This window comes from Oryzias melastigma, linkage group LG13 (genome assembly GCF_002922805.2).
Source record: "Oryzias melastigma strain HK-1 linkage group LG13, ASM292280v2, whole genome shotgun sequence".
Classification (NCBI taxonomy): domain Eukaryota; kingdom Metazoa; phylum Chordata; class Actinopteri; order Beloniformes; family Adrianichthyidae; genus Oryzias; species Oryzias melastigma.
In genome coordinates this window covers 14,863,155-14,884,734 of record NC_050524.1, presented here as the reverse complement: position 1 = coordinate 14,884,734, position 21,580 = coordinate 14,863,155, and the positions used below count along the sequence as shown (strand labels likewise).

At 40.3% G+C, this 21,580-nt stretch overlaps 3 protein-coding genes across 3 annotated transcripts; 2 read left to right on the top strand and 1 right to left on the bottom strand.

The window, feature by feature from the left end:
• The first annotated feature begins 264 nt into the window (after positions 1 to 264).
• On the top strand, positions 265 to 7,695 carry rabgef1l (RAB guanine nucleotide exchange factor (GEF) 1, like). The gene is made up of 9 exons (XM_024277842.2): positions 265 to 456; positions 1,006 to 1,188; positions 1,897 to 2,069; positions 2,232 to 2,410; positions 4,417 to 4,498; positions 4,575 to 4,707; positions 4,788 to 4,879; positions 4,953 to 5,209; positions 7,017 to 7,695. Exons 2-9 carry the CDS (start codon positions 1,028 to 1,030, stop codon positions 7,425 to 7,427), a joined length of 1,488 nt encoding a protein of 495 aa, XP_024133610.1. The 5' UTR covers positions 265 to 456; positions 1,006 to 1,027; the 3' UTR covers positions 7,428 to 7,695.
• Positions 7,696 to 9,236: 1,541 nt separating this feature from the next.
• Positions 9,237 to 11,960, top strand: LOC112149588 (high affinity immunoglobulin gamma Fc receptor I). Its single transcript, XM_024277387.1, has 6 exons — positions 9,237 to 9,373; positions 9,477 to 9,512; positions 9,681 to 9,971; positions 10,053 to 10,325; positions 11,309 to 11,584; positions 11,662 to 11,960. The coding sequence occupies exons 1-6, from the start codon at positions 9,349 to 9,351 to the stop codon at positions 11,664 to 11,666; spliced, it is 906 nt and encodes a 301-aa protein (XP_024133155.1). The 5' UTR covers positions 9,237 to 9,348; the 3' UTR covers positions 11,667 to 11,960.
• Positions 11,961 to 12,023: 63 nt separating this feature from the next.
• otol1b (otolin 1b) lies at positions 12,024 to 16,246 on the bottom strand. The gene is made up of 5 exons (XM_024276539.2): positions 16,113 to 16,246; positions 14,709 to 15,124; positions 14,540 to 14,629; positions 14,380 to 14,451; positions 12,024 to 14,301 (listed from the first exon to the last, which is right to left on the bottom strand). Exons 2-5 carry the CDS (start codon positions 15,109 to 15,111, stop codon positions 13,403 to 13,405), a joined length of 1,464 nt encoding a protein of 487 aa, XP_024132307.1. The 5' UTR covers positions 15,112 to 15,124; positions 16,113 to 16,246; the 3' UTR covers positions 12,024 to 13,402.
• Positions 16,247 to 21,580: the final 5,334 nt, after the last annotated feature.

The following is a 21,580-nucleotide window of genomic DNA, read 5'->3' as shown; positions in this document are numbered from 1 at the left end:
CAAAAGTAAATACAAATTTTGTTTTAGGCCCAAGTTTCCAAAGGGCTAAAAATAAACGTTCTAAATGTATTTTGTGTGTGATTTCATATTCTGGTAATAGGTTCTCAAATAATATTGTAGCTTAAAAAAGTAATAATTGCGATTACATTTTTTACATTAGTTTGTTTGCTTTTTAATCAATTCCCGGCCCTTATTATAACTTTAAAAATACTTCTATGGAGGGAGTCTATGGTGGGGACCCATTCAAGATGGTGACTGCAGTTGTACATCAGCTCCACTAGGTGGCGACAGCGTCTTCGTGTGTAATGTCTATGGGAACAGCTGAGCGAAGAAGGAAGTGCTGGCAGACAAAATGGCTTTGGGACGAAGCTAGCTGCGTAGCTAATGTAAACAAAACCAACAAGAAACTGAGGAGGAAAGGGGGATAACAATACCTCATAGTTGATTGATCTGAATGTAAATATATGTTAAGTAACAATTTTTAGTTCCTTCATTCTATCAACATGAGTCATTTTAACGCTAATATAGCTAATTATTTAGCTTTGCTAGCTATGACAGATTCGCTCGCCGTTGATTACTCTGTGGATTTAGAGTTATTGTGGATGACAAATACTTTACATCGCAAATTCGCTGTCTTAGCTTTATAAAAATTGATCGGTGATGATAAGATGGAACTGTCTTTGTTTAGAAAACAATATTAGAAAGGATAAGTGGGAGCTAGTACACGTTAGCTTCCACGAACGGTGTTGATATCTGATAAATTTTTCTAAGAACAGAACTCTAGACTTGTTGAGACTTTTAGCATGAAATTGGCGTCACTGTTAATTGTTGTTGAGTAAAGTATCATGACAAAACTGTCAAGGTTCGGGCTTAAAGCGAACCAGAACTCACGTGTTTTGTTATTACCGGCTAATTGGGTTATGTATGATTAGTGGTTTCAGTATGACGGATGTTTTTGAAGCCTTGCAGTAGACTCAAATGTCTGTTTGTCCCTCGATCTCCCAGCTGAAGTCCTGTAACTTGAAGGATGTCAATCCAGAGGCGTGGGATCCACTTGGACCAATCGGAGCTGCTCTGCAAAAAAGGATGCGGGTTTTATGGCAACGCAACCTGGCAAGGCTTCTGCTCCAAGTGCTGGCGAGAGGAAAAGCAGAGACAGATTCAAGAAGACTGGGCTTTAGCAGAGAGGTGTGTCAGCCTTACATTTTCTATTTACCATGATTGACTGATTCGGTTTATGTTGACATGCTATTACTCAATTTATGATTCAAATTCTAATTTATGTTATACATTCTTAATTCAAGTTTGTTTAAAATAATCAATCTTGTTGCACATAATCAGTGATTTAAAGTAATGAAATGTGCCATAGTCAATATTTGTATCATTATAGCCAAATCATATTTTATGTTAAATCTATACAAGCTCTTTGAAGCAATATTAATAGCACCTTGGTAAAAAATAAATGCTGTTTTTATATTAATTATAATAAAAACGACAATTAAACAGTTTGAAAAATGTATTTTTTGTTCTCTTTTTGTAATGTTTGTCACTGGTATAATGTAAAGCACTTTGTGTTACATATGTATGAAAAGTGCTTTATAAATAAAGTTTGATTTTATGTAAACAAAACACAGATGTACATTTTTGGTTTAAATGTTGAATCGTTTTAAAACTAGCAAAAGAAAACAAAATGTTAAAAAAAAACAATGTCTACTTTTCTGAATAGCTCAATATTTAAGAAAATGTAATGCTTTTAAGGCCTTATTTTAAAAACTACAAACTTTGTGCTTTTTTTTTCTCTTGGTCTCTTCATGCTATTGGCTCAAATCTGTTTTTAAGCCCATTAAAAGAAACGCTTGAGTTCATTTGTTTTTTTGTTTTTTGTTTTATTTCTAGGCTGCAAAGAGAAGAGGAAGAAGCGTATGCAAATAGACAACAGAAGACCCAGTCACAGGCTGCAGTCACTCCCTTTAACAAATTTGAGGAAAGAAAAAATAAGGAAAAGTCTAGCAAAGTCAACACAGTTACAAAGTTTTTTACTCCTTCCACAAAAACACCACCAAAAAAAGGTATATCGTTTTTAATAAACAATCTGCATTACTGTGTAAACAAGCTTGAAAACCCTTAAAGACTTTATTTTAAAAGGTGATTCCAGAAAGCACTGCTTACCATTATAAGAACTTGAAGATGAAATATTTGGCTTAAAATTGCTATGTAATGTTTTTCACCAGATGCTGCTCCTTTTGATGCTCATTCAGGCCCCAGTCCCAGCTCCTCAACAAGGAGACACTCCTGTTTGGAAGATGAGCGTGCAACACAGGAGTTCATTGATTTTCTCAAGCCCCTGAAGTCTGGCCGAGAAATCTTCAAACAGTGTCGGGCCTTTACTGAAGGCATGGTGTATAAGCAGGTAAGCTGCTACACCTGTGGAGCTCGGCCTAGCCAGGCTTTCAATCGTTTTAGTCTGAAATTAGTGAAGTGAAAGCCACAAGAGTTTGTGGTCACTCTCTGGTTCACAACCACATCTGCTTCTGTTCACTTCATTTGTTTATTAACGACTTTATATTTTTCAAATGCAAAAATTGCTAATATTTTCTGTTGACACATACGTTTGCCTAACTTCTTCAGTTTTCTGCTCACTTCCTGCCTTCCTAATCCCTAAACATTCAAGAGTCTTGCTCTTTGTTTTGTCAAACATTAAGCCAGGGAGAGAAATGTTCTACAAAAGAAATATTTTTTGAAAAAATCTCCTGTTCCCACCGTTAATCTCAACTTGATTTCTCTTTATGTTATTAACTTCTGGCCAAATTTTCCTTGTTTACCAACACCTTTCTGGGGAGCGATGTCCGGATGTAAGGAACGTGTTTAGAAAGGACTTAATTTCCAAGTTGTTACATAGAGCGACCTCAATTTATTCTTAAAAAGTCTTAAATTTAATTGAACTAAAATAAGACCTTTAAAAGCATTATATTTTCTTCAATTCCTGCTGAATAGGTATTAATTTTTTCTCATCAATGCGATGTGACTTTCTGCCACTAAAAAAAAGACATTTCCTTTGCGTCATTAGGTTGTGAATTTGTCATCAATTATTTAACATCAGCTAGTTAATTAGCTCATAGTTACTGAAAAGTGGAAAAGTATATATTCATGGAGAAATGTCTTGAAAAAAGGGATTACTCATGGTGGTCTCTGCATGACCGGATCAGGAGCTTGGTTCACATAGCCGGTAGTACGTCGAATCTGTTCCCGGTGCATGATGGACTTCTGCAAGGCTCCCTTTAATCGTCCAGTTTGTAATCTTTATGGAGAGAATTTCAAGGTGCAGTCAGCGCCTGGAGGGGGTCTGGTTTGGGGACCACAGAATCTCCTCTTTGGGATGTTGTCCAGATGATGTTGTCCTGTTGGTTTCTTCGAGCCAGGACCCCCAGTATTCATTGGGGCTGTTTGTGCCCAGGATGAGGGTCAGCACCTCTAAGTCTGAGACCACGGTTCTCAACCGGAGGAAGGTAGTTTGTCCTCTCTTGATGGATGGAGTGCTCCTGCCCCAGGTAGAGGAGTTTAGATATTTTTGGGTCTTGTTCATGAGTGAGGGAAGATTGGGGTGTGAGAACGACAGGCAGATTGGTGCAGCGTCCGCCATTATTCTGTCACTGTAACGTTTCGTTGTGGTGAAAAGAGAGCTGAACCAGAAAGCAAAGATCTCAATTCACTGGTCGATCTATGGTCCTGAGCTCTGGGTCATGACCAAACGAACAAGGTCCCAAATACGAGCAGCTGAAATGAGCTTCCTCTGTAGTGTAGTTGGGTACTCCCTTAGAGATGGTGAGAAGCTCGGAGTAGAGTCGCTTCTCTTCTACATAGAGAAGAGCCAGTTGAGGTGGTTTGGGCATCTGGTCCAGTTGCCTCCTGAATGGCTCCCTGGAGAGGTGTTCCACTGGGCGGAGGCCCGGGGAAGACCCAGGACACGCTGGAGAGACTATGTTTCTCGGCTTGCCTGGGAACGCCTCGGGATCCCCCCAGAGGAGCTGGAGGAAGTGGCCGGGGAGAGGGAAGTCTGGGCATCTTTGCTTAGACTGCTGCCCCCGCGACCCGGATGAGCGGAAGAAGATGGATGGATTCAAACTAAGGATTAAATCGGATGTGTAGAGCAAGAAACGACAGACTGTGGCTGTTTGATCCATTTTTGTTCCTAAATTAGACTTTAGTGGTTTTAAAAAGTTCTTAAAAATCTTTAAATGTAACTTTCGTGCACGAGAAGATACCTTGTTACCACATTTACCCATGCAGTTCTAAAACATCAATATTGAGAAACAATATCTCAAATACTTTGGCTAATTCAAATAATAATTTTACTAAAATGATTATAGCTTTTATGCCTCATTTAAGTGATTCTTTCTTGTTTTTTGTTTGGTTCAGGAAATGGGAGCCGATGAGCTGTCAGAGTGTGTTCAGGATTTCTACCAGAACCTCTCGGATCGCCTTCAGGCCCAGTTCAAAGGCACTACCTCCTTTTTAGTCGAATCATCCACAAATGGATGCTGCGTCACAGTTTAACCGTCTCCTCTCTCTGCCAGGTTCTTCAGACCAAGTAGAGAGTGTTATGGACGAAGTGGAGAAGTACATGATGACTCGTCTTTACAAAGCAGTCTTCTGTCCTGAAACCACAGACGACGAGAAGAAAGACCTGGCCATTCAGAAGAGAATCAGGTTTGACAACACTTTTGTATCATTTAGATGTTAAAGGAAGCTCAGATAAGTCCGACTGAACAGATTGTGTGCTGTTGCAGATCATTGCACTGGGTCACCCTTGAGATGCTGTGTGTGCCTGTAGATGAGGAGATCCCTGAAGTATCGGACCGAGTAGTGAAAGCTATCACTGGTGAGGGTGTCATAGGAATACGCTGAGCTGCTCTAAATGAGTAAAGTTAATGGCACGCCGCGCTTCCTTTCAGACGTCATTGAAATGGATTCAAAGTGGGTGCCCAAGGAAAAGCTGGCCTGCATCACACGCTGCAGCAAGCACATCTTCAACGCCATCAAAGTGAGCAAGAAAGAGGCGGCGTCTGCAGACGACTTCCTGCCGACTCTCATTTACATCGTTCTGAAAGCAAACCCCCCTCGACTGCAGTCCAACATCCAGTACATCACCCGGTTCTGCAACCCCAGCAGACTGATGAGCGGAGAGGACGGGTATTACTTCACTAACCTCGTGAGTCGAACAAAAGTTTCATGTGAATTTTTTACCACAAAAAATGCAACTTATAAAGCCTAGCTTATAAAGATTCATGAATCTAGACTTGTTATAGATTTGTTGTTTGAGGTTTTTCAACACACTTTTTGTAGCTTTGTTTCTCACTTCAAAATGGGATACGTGACCAAAGAAAATCGAAAGTTCTCAACACCAGCTTTAAAAAAGGGAAATGGATGAATGGGAAGTTAAGAGTCCTTCCCGTGAGTTGTGGAAAAAATAGTTTTTCAGTTCTTTACAAGAAACAGGAGCATCAACCCAACAGTCATCATGGCCGCATTTCGGCTGCTTCCACATATTTCAAGTTTGAGGTTGACCAATATAGGTTTTTTTTTTGTTTGTTTTTTTTCTTTTTCCAAACTGAAACCGGTACAACTATTAGTAGTCAAGAAGGCCGATAAAGCTAAGGTCACAAATACAACTGCCACGGCGCCATGGGGAGTTCACCCAGTCTGTCGCAGGGCCTCAATCACACACACACTCACATTCACACCTACGAGCAATTTTCAATAAGAATATTAGATGATTTGTTGTGGATGCTTTGAAACTTGATTACATAATGATGCTTTGAATCTGTTAATATTTGATATTAAGTCCTGAACCGGATATTGATAATTCATGTAGAGAAAATGGTCGAGTCGGGGTGGGATTATATAAGTTCGCTTCCTTCCACTCCCTTTCAAGTAATCAACTTGTGATTTATTAAGTGATATGTAGTGTACGTGATTGCTTGAAATAAACCATTTCATTCATTAATTCATTTAGAGTCACCAATTAACCTATGAACGGTGCGAGGAGAAAACCCACACATGCACGGGGAGAACATGCAAACTCCACTCATTGATTTTGTTTCAGGCAATTTTGCTGTGAGGCAAGAGTGCTAACCACTGCGCCACCATGTGGCCAATTAACTTTTTAAGTTCAATAAACGCTTCCATAAAAGTTTTAATAGTAAATAAAGTAAAATTTCAACCTAATTTAAATAACTTGTCTTTGTGATGAGTTGAAACCAAATCAAAAATTGTTTTTTGATACTGTAGCACATCTTATGAGGTCAGAACATAAATAGCTCCCTAAGGTTTTATCAAGTACATAAATCAAGTTAAGTACAATTTCAGAAAAATGTGGCTGGTACATTGTCAGCTGTTCCAATTAAGCTTTTAACTCTCCAACCAAGACAAAATAAAAAAAGGGGGAGTATACTTACTATATGTTTTCTAAATGTGCTCTACCGGTTAGTTAAGCAGAATGACGTTATGGTGCAAAAAGCAAAGTTGTTTTGCGTGTCTTTATTTTTAGTTAGCATATAGCTTTAAAAAATTAGAGTTTAAAGCTAATGGTGGCTAAGATGTGTGTTTTACATCCAGTTTACAAATGACCCAACTAGCCAATAATCACTGATTAGCTGACTAGTGAAATAATCAGCCCTACTAGACATCCATGCATTTACTTAGCCCACTACATCCCTTTCGGAGTCACAGGGTTGCCAGATCCTGTCCTGGCTACTGTTGGGCGAAGGCGAGGTACACCCTGGACAGGTCGCCAGTCTGTCGCAGGGCAAACAATCACATCTAACTTAGAGTCACCAATTTAACTATGAAGCGTGTTTTGGGGATTTGGGAAGAACATGTCAACTCCGCACAGAAAGATCCCAACTGAGATTTCATGAAATGTTACTTTTTTCTTACAGAATTCAGAATTTGTCTGTGTTAATATTTTCAAAATGTTCCCAAAAATGACGTTTCTCTCTCCGGATGACTCTCCACAGTGCTGTGCTGTAGCGTTTATCGAGAAGCTGGATGCCCAGTCTCTGAATCTAAGCTCTGAGGAGTTCGAACTCTACATGTCAGGCCAGGCGTCCCCCAACTGGCCGCAGCCCCGTGGCGCCTCCTCCTGCTCCTCGGGGAGCACGACCCAAGCTGACCTCTCGGTGCTGGACAAAAGGGAGGAGCACGTCCGAAAGGGGGCGCGGCAGCTGGAGAGCGACCTGATCGACTGGACTAACGACGTGGAGCAGAAGGTGCAGAGCGCTTTAGAGAGCTTTCCGGCGGGCACGCAACCCCCCGCCGGAACCGCCGCCAGCGAGCCGGCACCGGCCGCACCTTCAGCTATCGACTCTGAGAACGTCGAGAACGAGCTGCTGCCGCCGCCGCTGCAACCACAAGTGTTTGCCGGCTAACCCCACTCCAGTGGAAGAAGCTGTTCTTTCACCCTGGTCTTTTAGAGGACTGTATGGTTAAAAGAGGTTTAAATTAACTGACCGTCTCTATCCTCTTAAATTTATGATAGAAAAAAAAGTCGGAAAAAAACCTGCCAGCATTCCACGAACATCTTCTGACTCAGATCTGTTTTGCCGTTACATTTTTCTTTTTTTATCACGCTGTAGCTTCTCCACCATTGATGCGATCAACATCATTCCAGCAGATTCAGAAGCAGAGAAAAGCGGCGTAACGCCGCTTTTCTCTGCTTCTGAATCTGCTGGAATGATGTTGATCGCATCAACGCTTTAGAAGTTACAGTAAGTCAAACCATCAACACGGGAGTTAAAACTACCTAGCTAATATTCCTTAAAAATCCCCAAAAATCCTCTATTTTTTTCTTATTTCGTAGACTTTTCTTGTCATGGGAAGAAGGGGTGTGTGGATGTTAGTGCATGAGGGCATGTGTACTTCATTGCAAATAATAAATCTATTTAGACAAATCAAGAGTCCTGCTGACCTCTCCGGATGTACAGAAGTAATTTTATTTTTCTATTTGGTGACAGTCAACATGTCATTAACCCTGTAATATTTACAGTAGAAAAATTCTTTTAAGTGATGTTTTTGCTTTCTAAGAACAGTTAAAGGACGCGATCACTCCTCTCATGCTGAAGAGATTTCCGTTTGATGCACTTTTCTTTTTCATTACATTTTAAATCTCCTTAAAAAAAGACAAAAATAGCTAAAAAGAGGATTATTTTGAAACTCCCCTGTGACGTTTTATTTTGACAGCCTAGTAGTGTGAGGAATACTTTAAAAAAAGTTTGGAAAAGCTACGTTTTATTGTTTTAAGCGTTTTTGTTCAGTTTATTTTCTGTTTAAGGAGAGAGGTTTTATGCAAACTGAAACTAGCTCGAAAGATTTCTTTTGCACTGAATACAGAAGGTGTTTATCAGGTATTTGTTACACGATTTGTTGCTTGTTTGAGAACTTAACTCAAAGCTTTTTATTTAATTGTAACTTATTGGGACAGTATTGGTATGTCTGCATCTCTGAGTGTGCGATGATTAATAAAAATAAAAAAAGAACCTGCTTACTCTTTGTTTTACTTGCTGTTTTTTTAAACCACATTGTTGTGACTTCCATTTCTTATAATAAAAATTTAACAGATGAGCAATTTTACCCGTCGATGTGGGAAAACGAAAATGAAACAGATTTTATTTGGATCTCAATAAATTTGTTGTTTTTCCGATAATCGTGTGATTTCCAAGTCAGACAGTCATTTTTCTGATTATTCCAACACCACATGAATACACATTTTCTCTGAGTTTGAGTTTTTTCCTTAAGGGACATTAACATATTGGAGAAAAGGGCACTAAAAGGAGAAAAAAAAGTCACAATTTTGAAATAAAAACCCCAAAATGTTCTGTTTAAAGGTGATTTTCAATCAAGATTAAGGTCTGTTTTTGTCCAGGTCCCATGTTAAATCCTTCTTTTACAAGGTGAATTACCATTAAAGCAAAACACCTGTTTATTTATAACTTCTATTTAGTTTTAATAAGTTTTTTACTGAAAGATAATATACTCTTTTGATTATGTGTGTTAAATCTTGTCTTCAAAAAGGCAGGAATTCTCAACCGTAACAAGAAATAACGATTATTTCTCCCTCTTTACTCAATTTTTGTTCGACAAAAATCTGCAGAACAATTATTTTAGTCGGTTATGTTACAATAAGTTATGATCAGTAAAAAAATAACATGGTTGCCACATAAAAAAAGGACAAAAAGAGTTAGATTTGATTAGACTGCATTTTTAAAGGGGGATTTTGAATCTGACAAGTTTTCACTTCTCTATTTTTCAAATTTGAAAGTACAAGTTTCTTTTTCTCATAAACGGAGCACGATGGACACTTGTGTTTTTCTCCTTGGTGAGTTTTTCTTAATTGACCTTATTTTAATAAATCGAAACACATTTTTAGATCACAATCATAGCATTAATATTGCTCTGTGCTTGATTATTTTCTATTTTAGTTCTTGTTTCGCTGCCCCACATCATGATGTCTATTGGTATGTTCCTCTCAAAATGTAGTGTGTTGTGTTTGTGAGCATGTGCTGTGAAACACCAGCTAAATGAACGCTACAGACCACAGTTTGTAGTGAAAAAGAACATTTACGTTCATAAACAGAACAGCTTTTGTGTTCCTTGCTGATTCCACACTTGCTTTTCCCTTTCAGTTCCTAAAGTCACATCATTTCGGGCCGTCGTGGAGTTAGTCTCAGAGAACTCCAGGATCTTCTCTGGGGAGAGTCTGCACCTCAGATGCAGCATTCCCGATGTCCATAGGTCCAACTGGAGCGTCGAGTGGTTCAGGGGTTCTGAGAGGCTCCCAGAGAACGGGGAGAACTTCCACCTGTGGAACGCACACATAAAAGAGGCCGGAAAGTTTTCTTGTCAAGGTGCAAGAAAGTCGGTGGTAGGAATCATAAGAACTATGCAAAGTCTACCTGTGGAGATTGATGTGGATGGTAAGATCTACTGGTTGTTTATTTTTGTAAAATACATTGAGTTTGATCAAAATTATAACGTTTCCTCTAATCATTGCTCAGGAGGTTGGGCCATCCTCAAAGCCCCCTCTCATCCCCCTCTTGTTGGGGACACGTTGACGCTGTCGTGCCGCCTCAGAGGAAACCCCCCCGTTCATGAGACAATCCTCTACAGAGATGGAATTGAAGTGATGAGACAAAGCGGCCAAAACTTAAGCTTCTACTTGAGCAACGTGACCCTTGAGGATGCAGGGATGTACTCTTGCCGAGTCTCCTGGGATGCGAGGAGACGCACATACTCTGTGATCTCAGTTAACACAATGGTGAACATCTTAGGTGAGTTCATTAAACACCACCGTCAGCACTGAACCAGTACTTGACTGAAACAATTAGAGAGTTTAAAGACCCACCTGTTTTAACATGTTTTTGTTGCGTTTTTCCCATAGTAGAGGACACATACAAAAAAACTATGCTTAAAATTGCATTTCTAAATTTTCTTTTTCCAAGCTTTGTGAATCAGGAGCAGACCAAAAAAATGCTCTTGGAAAAAGCGTGTAGCAGTGATGTAGGGGCTACAGTTGGCAGGCCACAAGCTTCCTGCTCTGCTCCATTCTGATCCATCCACTTCTAGACAAAAAGATCCATGAACGTCTGTTTTCTACATCCAACCTGGCAAAACTCAAAACTGTATAGCTGGATAGCTCCGATATCCCTCGCTTTTTTGTTGAAACTTTAATGCGATCTTGGGTTATGAGGGGCTATAAGCTAGCAGGAGAGTGCAGAAACAAAAGGATCATGGGAAATGAGGGATGGCTTACAATGGGCAAACAGCTCCTGCCACAACTCAGAGTCGAATCCAGTAGCTCATCTGACATGTCTTGTGTCTCAAGTCTCGTGGGTCGCTACTGCCACATGTCCGCTTATTTTTATGAACAAAACTAACACTACTGAGAGCGACAGGATAATATTATTCGACAAATTAATCCACCGTGTCAAAAGGGACTCTGATGTTCAATTTATGGCATTGAAGCTTAGGTGAGATGTAAGTCACAGCTCACGGCTGTGAGTCATGACTCAAATCTCGTGAGTCACGATTCAAGTCTCAAGTGTCATGACCTCCGAGACTTGAGTCGCGGCTCAAGAGACTCTAATGTACTGCTGTCCTAGAAAACTACTGTTTTTTTTATTTTTTATTTTGGCTAAAAATGGCAAACAACCACTGGAAACCCTTTTACTATAGATAGAAGATGGCTGTAGTGGAACTTTAACAGTTAATTGTCACCAGTTTCTTCCGTCTAACTTTACTGTTTTGTTCTCAGAGGTTCTGTCACACCCTTCGATAGAAATCTATGCCAACGTCACGGTGTTTAAAAATAACAAGATGAAGCTCATTTGCCACGTCCAGTACAACGCCCGAGCTCCTGCCCCTCCGGTCCATTTCTATTTCTACAAGAACAACAGACAACTGGGATTGGCAAAATCCAAGAACAGCGAAATGGTAGCAGTGGATCCAGGGCAGTACAGCTGCAGGGTCAAGGTGCCACAGTTGAATCTGGTGAGGTGGAGTCAACCCAGCAATTTTGGAGAAATGCCAGGTAAAGTTGGTTTTGAAAAAAGGATTTGTCCTGTAGTTGTACAATATCTCACATCATGTTGTCTCTTACCCTAAAAGAATAGAGACGATGCCTCAGCATCCTCATCCGAGACACCTGCTGCCACCTGAGAACCCAAAGCTGTCTCCAGAACTCCTCCAATCGTCTTCTCAGCTCAATCACATCCATCTTTTGACAATCTTATCATATGTCTAAGGTCTCTCCAAACCATATCATCCTAGGATAATGGCTTTCTCATATTAGCAACTTTTCAGCTTTTATAATTATTTTACAACCCACTTTGTACTAACAGAATTCTAAACTAACCTGGATGCAACTCTCACTATTGTTTGAAAAATAAAGCATTTAGTCAATCATATGAACTGCTGGACTTTATTGTGAGTAACAACAATTCATTTGCACCATTTTTTTACAGGAATATTCATTATATATTAGAAACATTAATACGATAATGGGAAATAAGATGATATAGAACATTTTTCTGCTGCCAAAAGCTACACTTATTCTAACAGGATTTACAATAATCAACAGTAGTAACAGTTCACAGTGACATTCTCCAGAAACTCAGGAAATTTGTTGTTTCATTGCCGCATCACTTCCTCTTTGGTGTGGGCACTTCAGGTCTCACTGGTGACCTGATAAAGCTTGAGCAAGAATAAGGAAGAAAAAGAGCTATGAGGTCACGTGGGTCAAAGTTAAAAAAATGAAAGAAGCTTTTTATCCAAACTGCTCACTTTTTTTGTTGATATTTTTTTATTTTTCTACATTTCTCCATTTATTTGGAATTTTTTAGACAATTTTAAAAGTCATTTAAGTCTGTTTTTATAACTTTATACTCCAACTTAGGTTTTCTTTAAATGCCAAACCATTGAATACATTTTCACCAAAATCTTAGTGGCCTTGTCAAAGAGTGTTTTCCCCGAGATCCAAGCCAAGTCACACCAAAGACACTAAATACTCGGGGAAAAATGGGTTAAATGAGGGAGGTTAAACAACTAAAAGATTCCTGAATGCAGCTGTGTCTGCAGCTCACCCCTCCCCCAGGGTATAGAGGGGGATGGGTCAAACATACAGGTTTGTGACACGAAATAGGACTTTAACTCTCATCTACTTTTAAATTAAGTTTACATAGCTTTTATTATTTATTAACAAGTCTCGTGAGGTCTAAATATAAGTAGTATTATCTAAATATTTTTGGTCAGCAGAAAACACACCCTGTACACAAAATTGCATAAATATCACAAAAAATAGTGTTTTGTGTGATAGTCCAAATTTGCTATTATTATTATTATTATAGGAATTCTTTTATTTTTTAGCTATTTTTTGAGTTTTGTCCACAAGGGGGCTGAATCAAGGTCTCATTGAGCCGGTCCCAAGCCCATTAACAGAAGGTTATGTCAGGAAGGAAATCTGACATAAAAAAAAATATGCGAATCAGACCTGCGATTAAGCTGATTTACTGTGGCGACCCCTGAAGGGAAAAGCCGAAAGGAATAGAAGAAGACTTGGAGTCTCTGGGTATTGTAGCATATTTTACGTTCTTTAGTTTTACTGCTTTTATTTCATTGTGTCCTTTGAATCTTTTTTGTTAAGTTATTGATTTGAAATTTATCTTTATTATTTTAAGCCCAAAGTCCACCAGGACTGCAGATCAAACTTTAGCAGAGTCCTCAAACAGTCTTTTGTTTAAGAGACACAAAAAGTCAGATTAGGAACAAACACACCAAAGTATGTGTAGCTCATCACAAGTTTTGGGGGTTTTTGTGGAGCGGTTCAGTGGAAGAGCAGGTTTTTGGCATATCAAGGTTTGTCAGAGTAAAGCAGAAACCCAGAGAAGATGCTGTCATCCTCGTTGCTGGCATACATCCCATTCCAGTCTCTGAGCGTCTCCATCCATACTTGATCCCCCGCTGCCAAACGCAGTAGCACCAGAGTGGACGCTTGGTCAATGTCCTGTCCATACAACGAGTCCCGCGTCCTCACCCTCCGTGACCCGTTAACCACCAGTGAGGCTCGCAGAGGTTGGGTACGCACAGTGATGTGGAAGGAAAAGACATAAACCCCTGGGTGGACGCATGTAAAGCGGTTGGAAGAAACATTGAAGTGGTCCTGTTCGTTGTAGAATATTTTGTCAAAGCGGATGGGGAACCCAGAGGGAGGGAAGGATTTTCTTGGGGAGATACCAACGCTGAATGCAGATCGTTTCTGAGGAAGACTCCATCCTTTTGCTCCTTTAAATCCACGAAATCCCCGCTCACCTCTCATCCCGGTGTAACCTCTATCCCCTTTTGGCCCAGGCATCCCTCGTATGCCTTCTGGTCCAGAAGGCCCTCTCATCCCTGGTTCTCCCGGAGGTCCAGGAGGTCCCTGATCTCCTCTTAGGCCTACAGGGCCAGGAGCACCATGTTTTCCATTCAGACCTGGAATCCCCATGCCACCTGGAACACCGGGAGCCCCAGGTTCCCCGCGCTCTCCTTTTGGTCCTCTCTCTCCAAATATTCCACACTCCCCTTTATCCCCCTTCTCTCCCTTAGGACCCTCCTGAAGAGCCCCACCTGGAGGTCCAACTGGCCCCTCTGGTCCTGGTTCTCCTTTCTCACCGGTGGTCCCATTGTGACCCGGCTCTCCTTTCTCCCCACTTTCTCCTTTGAGACCTTGCAACCCAATTTCCCCCTTTTCACCTTTGTAGCCAACATCACCTGTACCAAAACAGTATATGTGTTAAACCTTGATTTCACATAACAATGCTCAAAAAGCAGAGAAAAGACAGAACTTACCTTTTTGTCCTGGTTTCCCAGGAATCCCAGGTGCTCCAGTTGGCCCACCGTAGCCTCTGTCGCCTTTATCCCCTACAAACATTTATTTGACAACGTTTTTCAGCTTCACTGTGACTCAATAATTAGGGATAGTTTATTAAGCTAACCAGATAATATTGACCTTTGTCTCCTTTGAAGCCTATAGGACCACTGAAACCTGGCTGTCCAGGTAAACCTGGTGATCCTGCCGGGCCTCTTTCCCCTGGTAGCCCTAGAGAGACAAAAAAAGAAGCATTGCATAAATACAGGATCTTTTTGCAATGAGTGCTCAATGTCAGTGAATATGATACCTTCCAAGCCCCTGTCTCCCTTTGGGCCCCTGGGGCCCCTTTCAGGAGGACAGCATTCACAAAAATTGAAGTAGCACTCGTTGTAATCCAGCGTGTAATTCTCAGGTCCAACACCAGGGGGCTCAGTGCGCTGGCTGTGGGAGTGTGGGAAGGAGTGGCTTGAATAGATGGACCTCTCCGTGATGGGCTGCGGCTGGGGCTGCACAGGGTTGGGGGTGGGCACGATCTTGAGGGTCTTGGGGATGCTGGTAGTAACTGGGTTCTGCGCTGTGACATGAGGGATGGGCTTCTTTGTGTACTGGTACTTGGGTTTCTGTGTTGCCTTGGCCTCAGTGGAGCCGATCGTAGTGAGGGCTAAAACAACTAGAACTACAAGAGCCGACTGGCAGGAAATAATCCCCATGGTTGACTTGGATCTGAAAAAAAACATCCAATTAAAGTCAAAATTTCACCATACATTGTGGATGATCATCTGGGTGCACCAGCTTCCACATCTAAAGATGCAGCAGATGAAGAACTCAGTGAACTTCCATGGCTCCATCATCCCATTAACCTTAACATTCTTGTTAGCAGTAGTCAGGACAAGGCCACAGCCTGTTATCTACTCTGCAGAGGCGGTGATTGGCTGCAGCCTCGATTCTCCGCTGGACCCAAAGAGGTTACATTACAGAGCATTTAGTGGATCCTTTTATCCAAAGTGATTTACAGATTATTTTTTTCAATTGGGGGCAGTGTGGGGTTAAGTGTCCCGCCAAAGAAAACAGAGACTGTTTATCCTGGGACGGAAATTTGAACTCCTGACAAAGCGATTGGCAAACAGGCTGCTTGACTTTGAGCCATGGCCAACAATCCTCAGGTGGGCTCAGGTGTGGGCCACCCTCTCATCCTGGAAGGACAGTGCCTCCATGATGCTCTGCTTTCCACTAATATTTATGTAGCTTTGTATGTTTTCACATTTGTTTTAAAGTCCAATCAGTTGGGCCAAATGACTTCTCTGTAGTTGACGCATCCACTAGAGGGGTGGTGAGCTGCAATCACAGTACCATTTGAAGGTCGAACCCTTCAATCCAACCCTGTGAAGTTCAGGGTCAAGCAGGGAAGCCTTTTGTCCCAAAGTCTTTGGTATGACTAGATTTGACCCCCAGTTTTAGGATGGACACTACCACTTGACCACTAAACTTAACATATATTTGTCAATCTACTCTATAGTTTTATGAAATATGCAAAGTTTTTGGTTCATTCATAAGTCCATTTTCACTCAAGTAAACATTTCTCTGTAGATTTGATGAGTTTCTCCACATACATTTAGGAATACGGCTGGCTTGCATAAAAGTCAACTGTTTTTAATACAGCAGCAACAAGAAATATATATATATTTTGATAATAAGCGATCGATTCACTTACCGGGTTATGCATAGGTAGTACGTTCATTTATCCTCTCTAAGTGGTCTTAAAAGGCACCAGTAGACGCTCCGGGTCTCTCTGATATCGCTGCCCGGCTTGGTCAGAAAAACCTTTGGACCAATGAGGGTGTTTGCCGGACCCACAGGAGGAGGTCTGAAATCCTCCTCCGACCGGAGGAGGGGGGAGGTTGGAACTGACCCAAGGAGAACCACTGTACTGTGGCCCATTCTCTGTACCCCTTTTGTGCAGAAAGGTTCTTTTGTGACATGGGATACAACACCCGGCTGCAGCACCTCCTCGCTGTAAGCTAGGCAAGGAGCAAAGGCCGTTGGGCAATGGGTCACCCGATACGGGAGGCATTCCTTCTACCAAGGTTTTAATGGAGAGACAAAGGAAAGCAAAGAGGAGTCTGTGACACGGGCAGTGTTTTTTTTTTCTACTGAAAAGTTGAAAAGTCCTGTTCAAGTCCTGTTCTGCATCAAGCAGAACCCTACAAGTTCACTTGGACCACACTTCAACCGTCTGATCTTCCAACTCTTTTTGAAACTCAGTTGTCTAGCTGAAAGTTCTACTGATGGCATTCATATCAGCCGCACTGCATGCTGGGTCTCTGAAGTTCTCTGGCTGATCTATCTGTCAAATATAAGTGCTGGACAAAGATTCTTTCTTACAAAGTAACAAGATAGCGTCAGGGTTTTGTGGAAAAGTGATTTTCTTGTAGCTGTCTGCTTGAAACTCTTGACTTGTCAGTGACAAAGCATGCTTGAGAAGGAGACATGCCTCACTTGCTAAAGACCTCACGTCCACAGGGAGATCAGTGACCAGCAGTGAGTGAGCATGTGGACGGGAAATGAAATGTGGGGAAACAAAAGGGGTAAGGATGAAAAGAAAGACAAAGATTTATGTTTGTTTGAGCCATGGTTTTTCTTAGTGTTTATGCCCCTTCATGTTCATTTACCAGCACTAACATCCCTCCTTCATAAAGTGATGGACTTTGAAATACACAGCAGAAACTTGAAAGAGGTTCCTCTGGGGTTCTTCATGCGTCATTTCTTAGCTCCATTCAGACCACACAACAACAGCGGCGGTCAGTTTACAACCCTCAGCTGGTCACAGAGGACCCAGGCCCTGCTCACCTGTCCATTCATCCAACACTGGCACCGCCACTACCATCAGTCTCCATCCAGGCCCGCTATAGACCCGGGGACAGAAAAGAGTTAACTTATTTAGCCGGAGCAGCCGAGCGGAGAGAAGACCAAAGATGACTTGGCTGGATGGAGGTGTATTACCTTACGTTAACCCCATTCACTTAAAGGAGCTCTTGAATGTGCAAAGAGCGCGTTGTAGAGGTTGAGACAGAGACTTATATCTGGTAAAGTATTTCCACATTTTGGTCATCAGAGCGAATCGTGTGAACAAGTGTTTAGCTGGGATCTTATCAGGAATGTATGAAGGAAAAAAGGAAGACATTAACAAAGCACAAACATAGCAATTCCTGCCACACTTCCTCAGAAAAGCTTTTCTGCTCCAAAATTATCTCATGCACTGGAAAAAATACACATTTTCACACTATGAAGGTCAATAATGTTTGTGCGGGACCGAACACATTTGGATGGGTTGTTGGATTAAACTGTAAACTTTATTCTTATTTTTCTTTTCCGGATTGTGATCCAACTAGAAACAAAATGGATGAAAATCATACTTTGAACTGACTAAAGCTGAATCAGCAGTGGAAAATGAGCAATCACAATCTAGTGTGACTTTGATTTTTTTTAGGGGGGGGCAAGTCCTGCCAGAACATGCAAAGTATGACTATAAATAAGTCAACTAAAACAACAAAGGCAACAATCTTCACTGTAACTGCCCCTAATAAACCTAAACATGAAATATGTTAAGTGTTTTCAGAGCTTAGTGACTTGCAATTACATTTTATTGAGTCAAAAAGTCTATATTTTAGGTGCAAATTTGATGTTTTTATGTTAACTATTACTCAATAGGAGATATTTACTCCCAAAGCACAAGATAAATGGATCAGGTATTCCCAAATCTCTACTGAATTTTAGGCCAGACGAGTCGGTGGGTGGCTAAAATTACCCCCAACACTGAAATCGTGGTGACATATTATACTTGCTTTTATCCAAAAGTAACAAAACCTGCTTCTCAACTAGATAAAGTTACCCTAATAGACTCTAACATGAAAGCCCTCAAGGAAAAAAGAAACATGAAAAGGCTTTGCATATTAAAGGGAAACGCATGACAGGTCTGTCAGCATCATTGATGCTGCTGTTGTTTCAGTGCATCCATTTGCAAAATTGAAATCCATAAACATTTGATTATAGTTTTCCTAAGTTCACGCTCATGCTCTGAGGATTTTGTCGTTATAAATACTGAGTGTGCTGATGTGATTTAGGTGTGTTTGCTTTATGATCTGAACACAAATGTGAATCACCATGGTGACTGAGTGGTACTTTATGTAGCTCCTGATTTGAATCCTCACCATCTAAAACCATGTTTATCACTGTCTGGAGTTATTTTAGAAGGGAACCTGAATACTTGTTGCAATAATTATGAAAATAATAATTGTTTTCACATACAGAAACATTTCTGTATGAGTCGCATCAGCATCTGTTTTGAAATTATTATGGGATGGCCACACGACCTAAGGCTTGGCGGTCATTTGTGGAAAAGTTTGAGATTATGCAATTTTCTCCTTTTCCCGCAATATGGGAAAAGGAAACTTTTGTTTGAGGGATTTTCACGAAATTTCACACACATCGCCAGCTCCAGTATACATGAAAACCTAGAATTTTTAAAGTTTATTTGATGTTGTTATACCAGCATTATGCTAGCTCATTTGGCTAATTTGGTGTCTACTGTGGATTTTTATTCTAATTTAGCATTTAGCTAATATTTTAGCAAAATGCTAGCTCCTTCCACTAATTTGTCATTTACTGAGGTTTTTTAATGGCCAATTCAGAGTTTGCTAATATTTTAGCAACATGCTAGCTTTTTTGTCAAAAATGACAACAACTTCTGGAGTTTTTTTAGGCTTATTTTGCATTTAGCTAGTATGTTAGTATGCTATCAACTTCAGCATTTTCAGCTATCAGCTTCAGAATTTTTTAAGGAACAGTTTGAGCATTTTTAGCAATCATTTTCAGCCATAAGTTCAAGCATCTTCAACGACCACATTTAGCTTACTCACAATTTTAGCAGGGAAGGGCATATAACTATCTATCTTTCAAATAATATTGATCCTTTTTGAATTTATTATGATGGTTCACATCTGTCAGCTTGTCTGCTGGGAGAACTATACTTTAAGAAAACTACAAAATTTAAACTGAGATTTACTCTTGGGCAGTGCAGAATGGTTTCTGAACCTGCAGCATCGACTGCTTTCATTTGCTCATGCAAATGACAAAAGAGACTGTGTCCTTTTTCAAACATCACGCCACTCATCTGTACTCCTAAGCTTGTGATTTTCTCCATGGAGCGGCTGCACTGAACCTCCTCAACGGACTCTGTGAACTATGAAAGATCAGCCAGGGCAAAAAAACAGGAAAGATTGTGTCGCTGTGCAGGTTGAGAGTCGCACACAGAAAATTCTTGGGACTCAGTCAAACATTCCTTCACAGCAGCTTGCACACGTTTGATGGATTTCTCTCGTTTCCATGAATATCAAGCTCCTTCGTTCCGGGAAACTTCCCAGAAACAGATCGTCTTAGCTAAACTGAAACTTCTCTGATCAAAGCTTCTTCCTCTCAGAGATTGAAAAATGTGCAAAGACTTACACACATATGTATCATTCAGTACTAGATTTCTGCTTCTCCTCATGGCCACACGGTGGCAGAATTCTCCAATTACATTTCGGATGTTTTTCCACACATCCTGAATCTGCTGGATCTAAAAAGACATTAGTCATCTATTAGAATGAGCTCAGAATATTTGTGATGGTGATCATAGATTGATTTTTTCAAACATATTTGGAAGCATAAAGCTTTATAGTAAGCTTAACGGTTTGCTCAACAATTGTTCCTCCAAGTCAAACACACTTAATGTTTTCAATTTGAGGCCTTATATTTTTTTAACCACTCCTGTGCTAATATTGACTGATCCATATGTCAAATACTGTTAAATTTCAGGTGTGGTTTTACCTTTTATTCAAACGCAGCTTTGAATTGGAGCAAATCCTTTAATGGAGCAGCACAAGGCCAGTTGGATTACATTAAAAATGCAACACGTTGATCTGTTACAGCCACAAAAATGCAAAACTACCATGCTAAAGACACGTGTGATCTGAGTAACTGTGCTGTCATGTAACTACCCATCCCATGTGTATAACTTATTGTGTAATACACATTGTTTAAACAGACAATATATCCCTCTGTGATGTTGCAAGCTGACTGAAAAAACGTTCAACTACTTGAAGGAAGTACAGGGAAATGTACGGATGGTACACTTTGTTTGCCCCACCCCTATCCTGAAACGTAAAGACAACAGACACACAAACACAGCCCTGTTGTACAAACAAAGATCCTTCTTAACAAATCGTTTGAGAAATTATCTAAGACTGTTTTTATTGTTATTTCCCTACAACCTGCTCACACAATTGTCCTTTAGCATTTATATATATTAAAAACTGTTTAAAATATGTGTCAATTTTTGTATTTTAATGTGTGTATTCTGCTCTGAACTATTTATGTAGCAAGAATAATGTATCCTAGCTTGGAAATGACAATAAAAGCAATCCAAACAGAATAAATACAGTATTTGGTTTTTGTAAAAACTGGACAAATGTTTAACAAAATTATTTCAGATTGTACATTTCTTGATATTTTAGGAAATTTAGAGTGTAATTTAGAGCACTTGTTCTACACTGAGACGTTATGCTGTAAAAAAACCCCACAAAAAATACTAATTAATTTAAATTTCTTTTGGGGTTTTGTATGTATTCTTTATCATTTCTAGCTTGTTTTTAGTGTAAAAAAAACACTAAAAAGTCTTTTTGGCATGAAAAAAAAACATTTTGCAAAGCAATTATTTGAGACAAATTTGGGATCTGGATCATTTCAAGTCCTGTTTTCAGCAACAGTATCGTTTGTTTTCCTTGTGAGGTCAAACAAGAGGAAGTCACCATGTTTGTGGTATGTGACAATATATTAATGACATATTCAAAGCAGTGTTTTGAGTGTCAAAATACAAGGTCAGAGTGTGAGTTGGGAGGGAGGGATGTGAAAGGTGAAACGGAAAAGCAGAGATGTTTGTAAGGATAGGTGTTGTGGATTGACGTCATTTCAGAGAATATGGTTTTTGTTTTCCTGCTAGTGCACAGACCTGTATAGAGAAGCCAAACAAGTTACAAGAGATTTATGTAAAGGTGTATTTGCTGGAGGAATTACAGTGTCAAAAGTATTAATAATTGATCACTTTAGGGGTTTCCTTGTCCAGGACAAGCATGTGTTTTTCTC